At 48.9% G+C, this 12,421-nt stretch overlaps 1 protein-coding gene across 1 annotated transcript in view; it reads right to left on the bottom strand.

The window, feature by feature from the left end:
• The window catches only part of Fgd5 (FYVE, RhoGEF and PH domain containing 5), a 102,211-nt gene that overhangs the window by 21,171 nt on the left and 68,619 nt on the right, over positions 1 to 12,421 (bottom strand). The window contains exons 6-10 of the mRNA XM_013352888.2: positions 8,151 to 8,311; positions 7,798 to 7,963; positions 7,183 to 7,270; positions 5,055 to 5,105; positions 4,286 to 4,344 (exon numbers count right to left, since the gene is read on the bottom strand). Coding sequence (XP_013208342.1) covers positions 4,286 to 4,344; positions 5,055 to 5,105; positions 7,183 to 7,270; positions 7,798 to 7,963; positions 8,151 to 8,311 — 525 coding nt within the window. The remainder of the gene's footprint in view (positions 1 to 4,285; positions 4,345 to 5,054; positions 5,106 to 7,182; positions 7,271 to 7,797; positions 7,964 to 8,150; positions 8,312 to 12,421) is intronic.

The raw sequence follows: 12,421 nt of genomic DNA, 5'->3' as shown, positions 1-12,421 counted from the left end.
CCACCATGTGTCCACACAAGGTCAGTAGAGAATACCCACCATGTGTCCACACAAGGTCAGTAGAGAACACCCACTCCGTGTCTACACATAGGTCAGTAGACACGTGTTTTTCTTCACTCTGTCAACCAGGAGCACCTAACAGAAATGAGAGCTGCAGCACAGTAGCTTGGTTTCTAGGCAACTGCTCTACCCCTGAGCTCTGTCTTCTAGGGAAACTTGGAGAGATGGTCTATTCTTGGAGAGAATTCTTGGAGGGAAAATGAACGAACCAATAACAAACCACCTAAACACTCAAAGGGGGAAGCACAGATCAGCTGAAAGAGCAATCTGGAACAATTCTTGCCAAAGGAATTCTTCTATTCCTAACATTTTGGGTTTAAAAATTGTTTTAATTTGACTCTTCTCTATTTTGAGAAATAAATAAATCAATGTGGGCTAAAATAAATATCCACAAATTGGTAGTGACATAAATGATTGGTCTGTTTTGTGTATGAGGATGGCCTGCACCCATCATTGAGAGGGAAGAGACACAGCTACAAGTAAGATTCTGGAACATTTAGGAGGCCATCAGCTTAAAGGAAGAGGGAAAGTCTCTCTGTACTACTCCAGGGTGGACTAGGCACAGTGACTTTCCTTAGAGACTGCAGAAAAGTCAGGGAACACATGATCTCAGTGAGGGGACCAGGGTCATATCATACCATTACAAGATGGAATCCCATTTTTGTGATCCTCTTCCCATATACCCACAAATCTGGTCTCCATTATGATGAAGAAAACCTCAGATTCCAACAGTGAGTGTCCTGCAGTATACTTGACCATGATCCCTCAAGACCTCCATAGTCATCCAACTCAGGGACCATCTGAGAAACTGGCTCCAAGGGGAGCCTCCAAAGATGTAATGTTCAAAGTCCAACAAGACAAAATGCCAGCCTACAGAATGGGAAAAGACCTTCGCCAACCTCATACATCAGAAAGAGGGCTGATCTCCAAAATATACAAAGAACTCAAGAAATTGGTCATCAAAAGAACAAATAATACAATAAAAATGGGGTACAGACCTAAACAGAGAACTCTCAACAGATGAGTCTAAAATGGCTGAAAGACACGTAAGGAAATGCTCAACATTCTTAGCCATTAGAGAAATACAAATCAAAAACAATTCTGATATTCCATTTTACATCTGTAAGAATGGCCAATATCAAAAACACTGATGACCTTATGCTGGAGAGGTTGTGGGGTAAAGGGAACACTTTTGCATTGCTGGTGAGAATCCAAGCTGGTACAGCTCCTTTGGATGTCAGTGTAGCAATTTCTCAGAAAATTAGGAAACAACCTACCTCAAGACCCAGCAATATCACTTTTGGGTATATACCCAAAGGATGCCCAATCATACCACAAGGACATGTGCTCAACTATGTTATAGCAGCATTATTTGTCATAGCCAGAACCCAGAAAGAACATAAATGCCCCTTGACCTAAGAATGGATAAGGAAAATGTGGTACATTTACACAATGGAGTATTACACAGCAGAAAAATACAATGACATCTTGAAATTTGAGGGCAAATGGATGGATCTAGAAAACATCATATTGAGTAAGGTAACCCAGGCTCAGAAAGACAAAAATAACATGTATTCACTCATATGTGGCTTTTAGACATAAAGCAAAGAAAAACCAGCCTACAATTCACAATCCCAGAGAACCTAGACAACAAAGAAGACCCTAAGAGACATACATGGATCTAATCTACATGGAAGTAGAAAGAGATAAAATCTCCTGAGTAGACTGGGATCATGGGGATCATGGGAGAGGGTAGAAGGGGAGGGAAGAGGAAGGGACGGGAGCAGAGAAAAATATATACCTCAATAAAAACAAAAAAGATGTAATGACCAAAGTGATGAATCCTGGAACAGGACATCGGGCCTGTGAGAATTATAGGTAATAATGCCATTTCCAATGGGCTCTTATCACAGCCAGGGCTTCACGTTAATAGAAGACATTAACGACAGGGAAACGATGGAACCCATGGGAACTCGTGTTATTATCTTCTTAAACTTTTCTGTACTTAAAAAAATTGTTCTAGGGGGCTGGAGAGATGGCTCAGAGGTTAAGAGCATTGCCTGCTCTTCCAAAGGTCCTGAGTTCAATTCCCAGCAACCACATGGTGGCTCACAACCATCTGTAATGAGATCTGGTGCCCTCTTCTGGCCTTCAGGCATACACACAGAATATTGTATACATAATAAATAAATAAATATTAAAAAAAATTGTTCTAAAAGTAAAATATGTTCAGAAAGTAGCATGGTGAACTCCAGGGGTTGGGTGAGGGGTGATGTGCAAGGAGACAGAGTTTCAGCTGGAAAGATGATGACATTCAGGAGACAGGCTTTATGACAAACGCAGTTTAAAGATGGGCTAAGGGCTGGAAGAAGTGGTACACGCTTCCAATCCTAGCACATGGGAGGCAGAGGCAGGCAGATCTCTGTCTCAGAACAAAACACAACAGCAGCAGCAATAGCAACAACTGGCTAAGGCTAAGCGTGGACTTCCGCAAAGACAATATACACGTGGCCGATAGGTGTATGTAAAAGAGTTCAATGTCATCCACTTACCACTGGGAAACACAAACCAGACCCGTGAGACACCACTCCCATCATAAGAAAGAGCAGTAATAAAGAAGAGGGGAAAGACTTGAGGGCTGGTGAGGGTGTGGAGAGCAGAGACCCCTGTGTGTGTGTGGCGGGGGTGCCAGGGAATTCAGCCTTACGGCAATTAGTATGCAGTTTCCTCCAACCACTGAAACTGATGTATGATTCAGCAATCCTACTAGATATATCTTAAGAAACCAGAACGGGTGTGTCACAGGTAGATAGACCAGCAAGCAAAGGGAGGGGTGAGGTGGTCTCACCTGAAGCAGTGTGCCTGTGCCTCCCACCACAGCATCCACCTCACCCTGAGTCAGGTGTAGCAGCCCCATCCCTCTTATGGGTGCCGTGCATGGAACCTCATCTCCCTGGGCAGGGGAGGAGACACATTCATGTCAACTTAGAGGCAGGACTTCCTGAAGCAGGATGTGGAGAATGTCACCAGCTTCTACAGCAGCAGGGTCCTGCCCCCAAAGCACCTCTATCTTTCCGCTGCACTGAGGGCACCTCACAGCATTCACAAGATGCCCAGGTGACAAGGAACAAGGTATGACATCCTCACCGTGGGAGATAAGAGGACCAGGTGGCTGTGACAGTTGTGATCCTTCTGGAAGCAGCTCCTGAAACTGACCTGTGTTTTTGAGCCTGTTGCCTTCAGCTTTCACCTCAGCTGCCCAACCTAGCCAGCTCTAGCTTCTGTTCCCAGATCTAGTCCTACCAGCCACACTGAGCAACAAAACACAGCTGACGCACCCTGGATCTCCCAGTCCCAGCCTCGGCCCTGGCTTCCTTGTATTCTCATCAACATGCACATGCTTGCAGGCCCCCCACAGCATGTCCTCTTATCAGAAGTGATGCTACATCCTCTAACCCTAGCTCCAGGGCACTCCGTCCTCTGAACCCTCAGCTCATCATCTCTCACTAACTATTAGCCATGGTTATTTGAATCCATGGTCCCTGCTCTGAGGAACTCAAGGCCTGACTTACAGTCAATGTCCTCAGATTCCGTTTTCTAATAGGTGTAGGTTCTCTGTGTATTTGCTGGAGCAGAACTGCCGAGGATGCCTTGGCACCCATACCACTATTATCCCCTTCTATGCCAGTGAAAGACATGACTAATGGATTGCTGAATCTTCCCATCAGCCTCTGGCTCATTTTCAACACACAGCTCTAGTGGTAACAGCCTGGGGAATATGTGGATACAGATGATCATAGAAACTGCTCAGGTAGAGCTGGGGGTATGTGGAAGAGAGCCTGACATCCTCAGCAGAAACCCATGTCCCACAAACAGGACACATGCCATCACAACCAGATGTGCACGCAGAGCTCAGGCACCTGGCAGACCAGTGATTCTGACTTTGAGGACATGAGGGGTTCCTAGGAGTGGAGCATGTCACTTACTGAGGCAGTGGACAGTGGCACTGTTTATCAAGTCTGCACAAGTTTATAACCCTTCACAGCTTAAATGGAACAAGAAGCCCAAAGAGGAGCACATAGGTCATGCAGCAAATGTCAGGCCAGAAGCCAAGACTCTTTGGAGAATCCCGGGAGACAGACAGTAGGGCAGCACAAGGCAGATGAGCAAAATGAAGCAGGACCTGGGGTCTCTACCCCAGAGAAGAAGCCATGGCTGGACTCACCCCTTGCTCCATGCTTTCATTGGCACGGTCTGTCACTTTGGAGATGAGAGTCAGAGCACCTGGGAAGCAAAGGACAGACAGAAGCTCTATGAGTGCTAGTCCAGCTTCCACAGCCCTTGTCTCTCCTTTGGCTGTGCGCCTACACCGTCTCCCCTGTGGTGGGCCGGGAAGGTAGAGCGGCACCGGTTTTTCCCACTTCAGCATCAGAGCACGAGCCTAACCACAGCCCTTCCATGACTTCCTCGGTCTCCCTGGCTGCTGACTATATCACAGTGGGTCCATTCTGGTAGGGGCTGAGGCACCAGCTCAGGAGGGAGCATGGTGTGGTTAAGGGAGCAGTGGACATCTTAGAGCATCCTTCTTAGATCACCCAACTCTGTGACTTTCTCTTCCTCTGCTGGACAGATTCCTTAGGCTTTCACAGCTAGGGATGGCAGAGGTCACCTCAAAGGGCTTGAGAGTCTGGTAGATACCCCAGAGGTATCATACGCAGAATGCACCCAGCTGGGTCTGCTCTGGGTCTATATTTACAGGGTAGGGGGATATCACCCCTTGAGATGACCCTAATCCCATCTCAAGTCCTTTGAGATGGTAGAGGTCACCTCAAGAGACTTGAGGAGTCTTGGCAGAGAACACAGGTGTCATATGCAGAATGCACCTAGCTGGGCCTGCTCCATGTCTACACTGGACACTGGTGTAGACCTGAGGATTAATGGATGGGAGACAAAACAAGGAGGTATGGCTTCCTCCAGGGTCTCTCCAGACTTACTCTGAGTGTTGTCATACTCGGCTGAGTCTGGGCACAGGTTGTTTAAGTAATCTGGAGAGAGAGAGGGACAACAGTCAGTTCTGGCAGAAAAGTGGCCTTCTGTCCTCCACAGTGACCCCCCCCTTCTCTAGAGATGGACGAGCTGCACAAGAATGGAGTGCCCACCTTCTCACCATGAGACCAGGACCCTCTTAGCATCCTGACCACCACCAGCAGTCACTCACTCGTTCAACCCTTATCTAGTCATGATCTGGGATGGCTTATACCTCTGGGATACAGGCACAAGAAAGTATTCACTGTCCATTGCAAGGTTACAAGACATGACAAGCTACACAGTACTACGTTACAGTGCATCCACCCTAGTAGGGCCTGAGGCACCAGCCTAGGAGGGAGCATGGTGTGGCTAAGGGCGCGAAGGACATCTTAAAGCATCCTTCTTAGGTCACCTAACTCCGTGACCTTCTCTTCCTCTGCTGGACAGAGCCCCCAGGCTCCCACAGCTAAAGATGGCAGAGGTCATCTCAAAGGACTTGAGAGTCTGGTAGATACCACCCCCCCACAGAGGTATCATATGCAGAATGCACCCAGCTGGGCCTGCTCTGGGTCTATGTTACAGGGTAGGGGGGGTATCACCCCTTGAGATGGTCCTAATCCCGCTACCTGCCTTCTGCTTTGCTCCTTGAAGTCTGGCCATATAAGCAGCCTTGCTACCCCTTGAACATGTTCCTGCCCTAGGGCCCTCCACGTGTACTCTCTTCTAGAGCTTCCTATGGCTCACGTCTTTTCTCTGCACACACCTTTGTTTGATGTCACCTCCTCGGAGAGGCCTTCTCTGCCATATCTAACACATCAGCCCCCTTCCCTAATCCTGTAACCTACTTGCTTTTTTAGGAGCATTCTCAACACAGATATTATGTATTCATATATTTTAATATATACTTGCATACTTAGATATAAAAATCATTGGTACTAGGGGTGGACCCAGGGCCTGGCATAGGCTAAGCCCATGGCTTGTCACAGTGTTCTATCTCTCCATTGTAACTGTCATTTGCTGCCATTGCCAGCATCCAGCATGGGTCTGGTACTTAGGCAGTGCTCAGTGGCTACTTGCTGAATTGAATGAGTAGATTATTTAGACTGCAACCCTACCCTGTGCCCTACCCTGCAAGGGAGTAAATAAGGCACTCATGGGAGCCTCAGAAACAGGATAGGGCCTGCGTCTATGTGGAAGGCTGTGGCCAGTGAGTGTGGAGCTCGGCCCAGAGGCAGGGGTGTCTGCAAGGTAGAGAGGGAAGGAAAGCGGGAGGGCCTAGGCCTAGGCCCTGTGAGATAGTTTGAATAAGAATAAGAATGCCCCCCCCCCATAGGCTTGTATGTTTGAGTGCTCAGTCACAGGGAGTAGTACTATCTGAGAAGGATTAGAAACATTAGGAGGTGTGACCTTACTGGAATAAGTGTGGCCTTGTGGGAGGAAATGTGTTGTTGGACGCGGGCTTTAAGGGTTCAAATGTGTACACAAGACCAAGTATTGTTTGTCTGTCTGTCGTCTGCCTGCTTCCCTGCCTCCCTGAAGATCAGTATCTGGTTCTCAGGGACTCCATCACCACACCTGCCATGCTTGTCCCATGCTCCCTGCCATAATGACAATGAGCTGACCCTCTGAACTCTAAGCCAGCCCCCAATTAAATGCTTTCTCTTATAAGAGGTGCTTGGTCATGGTGTCCCTTTGCAGCAACAGAACAGTGGCGAAGTTGCTCTGGTAAGCCAAAGAGGAGTGGCAGAGGGCAGAAGATGGGAGGAAGGCTGGCCAGCACATCGCAGAGATGAGAGGGCCAGGCCTCAAGAGGGAGCACACAGCAAAGCCACAGAATGGCAGCGGGCCCGCAGTGGGAAATGTCCACTATTCTCACCATGACAGGGCCTAGGAAGGCAGCTTAAACGCACAGTGAGAGTCCCACCAGGTTTCTGGGTTTGGGGGCAGGAGGGGGGCTAGTGGCGGCAGTGCATGTGACTCTGTGTGACCCTGGGGATCTGGAGCTGTGCCGTCATTCCTATACCTGCTAAGCTGCATGAAGGTCTTATTCCCAGGGCACTCCACCTCAGCCCCCCCTGGACTCTAATGGCTCACCAGTGAGCAACACTTGGTACTGGAAGAGGCGCTGGACTACACGCAGCATCCGATGCTTCATGCTCTGGCCGCCCCCTTGCGAACTCTGCTGCTTTGAAGAGGGGAGGAGAGATGCCATCAGAGACCCACAGACACACTTCACCCTGCTCTGACCAGCTGCAATCTCCCACACTGTCAGACCCAGACTGTCTTCCGCAGGAAGCCCTCTTGGATCATCCTGGCAGGTTCACAGTCACACTCGGTAACTCTGAGGCCCTATTCTGCCCCAACATTAGTAACAGAGATAAGCTCCCCTTTGACCACCCAGGAGCTAGCCTTCCCGTTTGTGACCAGTGCTGGCCACTTCCATGGTTGCCCTGTGGCTGGGCCCCAGCTTGGTTCATAGAAATGGGAGATCTAGCTCTAAGATTTTTCCTGTGACTTCACTACCCATTGCCCAACAGGGGTCATTCAGTCCTGGGTTCCCCTCCTTCGAGTTTCCACCCGGTCTCCCGATCTGCTGCCCAGATTGGTCCTTCTATATGTCTCATTCACCTCTCTTAAGTCTTTCCATGTCCCCCTGTCTGGGCCCCACAATACCCTTACAGCAGGGTCTCTAAAGACCTGGGAACCCACCTCAAATTCCCGGACGGTGCTGGCCAGCCGGGGTGAGAGCAGGCAACTCTCAGCGAGCAGCCCCAGGTACCTGTCAAACTGCAGGATGTGTGCAGCATGGTGTTCAAATTCCTGCTCGCGGACCAGGAAGATGTCGGCCACCTGCGGCTGTTGGCCCTCCCCATTGCTAGGGAGAGGACAAACAGTGAAAAGTCAGCCTGTGGACCGACAAAGGGTGGTGTTCTGGGGGCTGCTTTGCTTGGGGGGTAACAACTTACCACCTCTCCGGGAGACAGTGTTTTGTATTTGTGGAGATTTTTGTCTGCCCCCACCCCAGGTGGCATAAGCGGGATATGGGACCCCAGGCTCCTCACCAATCCCCCAGCCTCTGCTCCAGGTTCTCCAGGATGCCCTGGTGAAGGTCACAGATAGCCGGGAGCTCCCGCAGGCCCTGCCGCAGCTCCTCTTGGGCCAGTGGCTCTCTGCCCTCTTGCTCTATGTTCTCCAAGGCCCTCAGGACGGCTCCATGGAAATCCTGCAACCCCAGAGGCCTGTTATGTACTGCATCAGGCAATGAGGGCCCTTGAGGCTCCAGAGCCCTGACCTGAACAGAGGTGACTGCAAGAACTGAGGCCTGTCACTGCCACTGGCTCCACACTGTCACCTGTGGATCAGGAAGGCCATCTCATACCCACTTGCTACAGGGCTGTCTTTGCCCTTGCTTACACAGAGCAGTGTCGCCGTGGTGACCTGGCCAGGACCCTTTGTTTACAAGACAGGGAATCAGCTGGTGATTCCTTCGCTAAGGAAAAGAAAAGTCCTAGCTTTCTAGTTCTCCACCATGGAAGAAGCTCAAGTTGTCCTCTGACCTCCTCATGTGTACACTGATATGAGTGTATATCAATACACACATGCTCACACACACACATGCACGCACACACACATGCTCACACACACACATGCACACACACACGCTCACACACACATGCACACACACATGCTCACACACACATGCACACACACTCACACACATACACACACATGCACACACACACATGCTCACACACACATGCTCACACACTCACACACATGCACACACACACACACACACACACATGAAAGTATCATTTTAAAAATAATAGACACAGTAGATGAGAAGTTCAAGGTTATTCTGGGCTACACAGAGTTTGAGGCCAGGCTAGACTACATGGGACCCCCGCCCCACATACACACACTAAAAGGAAAAGTCACAGCAGGTGTCTGTGACCCCAAAGTTCAAGAAACCAAAGTAGAAACTCACAAAGACCAAAGAGGAGTTTATGTAAGGCCACGTGTGCACACTCATACAAACTTCTCCTCTTGTCTAGTCCAAGGTAAGAAGGAGCCTGACACCCACCGTTGCCATTTCCTTCCCTTAGCTCATACACAGACATCAGCTCACAGCCTCAGAAGAAAGGGGGCAGAGGGAAACATAACTTTTTTCATTATTTTTGCATGAGCTGTTGCTACCGCTTGCTATGTATGATTTGAGGACCAGGCATTGTCACCTGTTCTAGTTTACTTTCTATTACTGTGACAAAACCATGACCCAAACCAACCTGGGAAGGAAAGGGTTTCTTTCAACTTACACCCCACTGTCTTTCATCCAGGAAAGTCAGGGCAGGAACCAGGAAGCAGGAGCTGATGCAGAGGCCATGGAGGAATGCTGCTTACTAACTTGCTCCTCATGGCTTGCTCAGACTGTTTCCTTATACAGCCCCACCCACCTGCCCAGGGGCGACACATCCCATAGTTGGCTGGCACAGCAGGCTGGGTCCTCTCCCATCAACCATTAATCAAGACAATGCCACAAAGACTGGCCTATAGGCTAATCTGAAGGAGACAATTCCTCAATTGAGGTTGACAACTGATGCCAACTATGACATTATAGGGGCACAAGTACAGGAATAAGCCACATGTATAGGATTGGTGCCCTGTAGGGTTTCAGGCGTCCACTGGGGACTTGGAAGGTGTCCCTACAGACTGGAAGACCCCACAGTTATGACACTTCAGATGATCTGTGTTTAGGGCATGAGCTCACACATGGTTTGATGTCTGCTGTCTCTGGAGCCCAGAGGCACCTTCAGTGTGAGAGGAACTTCCTTCCCTTTGGGGAACCACACAACTGCTAGTTAGTTAGCAGGAGTGGAGCCTGAGTCTGGGGAAGTCAAGATTAGGATCCTGTCACTGTGAGGCTCATACTCAAAAGCACCACATAGCCCAGACAAAGAGAGGGAGCACAAGGAGAGAATGGATGGAGAGAAAAGAGGGAAGGAGAGAAAGGAAAACAGCAAAGGCAGACAGACAGTGGCATGCATAGCATCCTCTGGGGAGCTTCAGTGTTAACAGCTCCATAAATCCTTTCCTGCATGGTAATTAATCCTCACCGGCTCAGTCCCAGTAGGCACGGTAGCCACCTGCAGGACAAGATGGCCATCTACAGGACAGAACAGCCATCAGCAAGACAATCACAATCCACTCACATCTGTTCTTAATGGAACCATAGAGTGCTGACTGCACTGGGCATCCCCTGTGGAAAGGATTCTGCTGCCTCTAGCACTGGGCAAAACCACAGGGTCTCAGTATCCATCCCCAGGGAGGAAACCTCATCTTAAGCATTCCAGCAAACATTCCGTTATACATTCTGAGTGCTTGATCTGCAGCAAGCCCCAAGGACAGAGGGTAGTGGAGGCATGTAGTTCTGCCCACCAAGAGATTGTGATAAAAAAAAAAAGACATGGAGACATGTGTGACATGGACCAGAATGGGGACCTAGGACAAGTCAGAAGTGAGGGATCTGGCTTGGTGAAGGCTGGCAGGGAAGCCATGTCTCCACGGAGACAAGGGCAGTGCTGATGGGAGAGCAGCATGTGCTGCCCTAGGCAGCAGAGCATCTGAGAGATGCTTAGTCTTGAGAGTTCATGAGGATGAGCGCGTGCATAGTGAGTCGTCTGTGTGTGCATGTGTGCTCATGAGTATGTACGTCAGTGCTCCCTTGCAAGAAAGTACAGAGGGCTGGAATGGGATGCGGCTTTAGGGGTAGACCAGGGCCACTCCACTCCCTTGATATGTATTGTGGAGTTTCCACTCCAGCCTGCAGGATTCCCTAAGTCAAGGCCTAGAAATGCTCACACCCCTATCTACCCACAGAGGCACTTCTGTATGACCTCAGATGACCCCCTGATTCTCTGGACTCCAAAGTGGAGACACAAACACCTTTTGCTGCTCTGCTTTAGGGTTCTGTTTCCTGTCTTCCACCACCTCCAGCACCCAACTAAGGAAGGTTCTTGGAGATAATAACATTTGCTGAGCATACATTGTAAGAGCTGTGTGCCTCAAACTTCATACTTCCCTTCCGTGTGTGTGTGTGTGTGCACACGCACACGCACGTGTGCATTGAGAACTGAACCCAGGTCCTCATGCATGTAAGGAAAGCCTTCTACCATTCAGTCCTAGGCCCAGTTTCTTCGTTAATGTTCATGGCAGCCCCAACTGGTTGTAATTTCCATTTTCTCCATAGCAGACCAGGCCTTGGGAGATGGAGGAATTTGCTCAAGGTCCTCATTCTTGAGTCCATGTTTGCCTGATTCCAAAGTGCCAGTTCCTTCCATCACTGGGGATGGGCTTTGCTTGTTCAAAAGGCAGCATCAGTGTCTGCTGTCTGAGGGTCAGGATGTGAGCTCTCAGCTACTTCTCCAGAGCCACGCCTTTCTGCCGGCCACCACATGCCCTGCCATGATGCTATGGACTCGCCCTCTAAAACGATAAACATGACCCCAATGAAATGTTTTCTCTCATAAGTTGTCTTGGTGTTTCCTCACAGCAGGAGAAGAGTAACTAAGACACTAGTCAATCATGGATGTCCCTGTTGGGTCAACTGGACTCTAGAATCCCACTCAGCTAACCTTATACTGTCCTCAGCCATTTCCCACTTATGCCAACAGGGTCTAGGCTGGCTGTACGCTGTGCTGGGAACACAGGTTCACTCAGCCTAACCAATCGCCATAGGATACTGGGCATCGAGAGAATAATCTTCTGTGGAGCAGACCATGCTTCTACCCTGGCCACCGAAAGGACTAACAGTGCAGAAAACCATGAGGAAACACGCTCTGTAGTGAGAGGTGTGTGAGCATAAGGGGAATGGCTATAACTTACAAAGAGCACACAGCAGCAAAAAGAAAACAAAACAAAACAACAACAACAGAATGGATAAAGTGTGATAACATCAAAATTAAAACAAAATAAAACTGTTGTGCTCCAAAGAACAGTATCAAGAGAGTAAAGATGAGGACTGGGATGTAGTTTAGTGATAGAACATTTGCCTAGCATACATAAGATACTGAGTTTCACCTAATACAGACGGACGGATGGATGGACAGACAGAACCTGAAAAGGGAGTAAAGAAGACCCAAAGAGTGAGAGAAAATGTTTTTTTTTTGAGAGAAAATGTTTTTATTTATTATTATTATTATTATTAGTTTTTTGAGACAGGGTTTCTCTGTGGCTTTGGAGCCTGTCCTGGAACTAGCTCTTGTAGACCAGGCTGGTCTCGAACTCACAGAGAGAGAAAATGTTTTTAAATTGTTTTTTTTTTTTTTTGGTTTTT

This window comes from Microtus ochrogaster, unplaced genomic scaffold (genome assembly GCF_000317375.1).
Source record: "Microtus ochrogaster isolate Prairie Vole_2 unplaced genomic scaffold, MicOch1.0 UNK1, whole genome shotgun sequence".
Classification (NCBI taxonomy): Eukaryota; Metazoa; Chordata; class Mammalia; order Rodentia; family Cricetidae; genus Microtus; species Microtus ochrogaster.
This window is presented reverse-complemented; position numbering and strand designations above follow the sequence as displayed.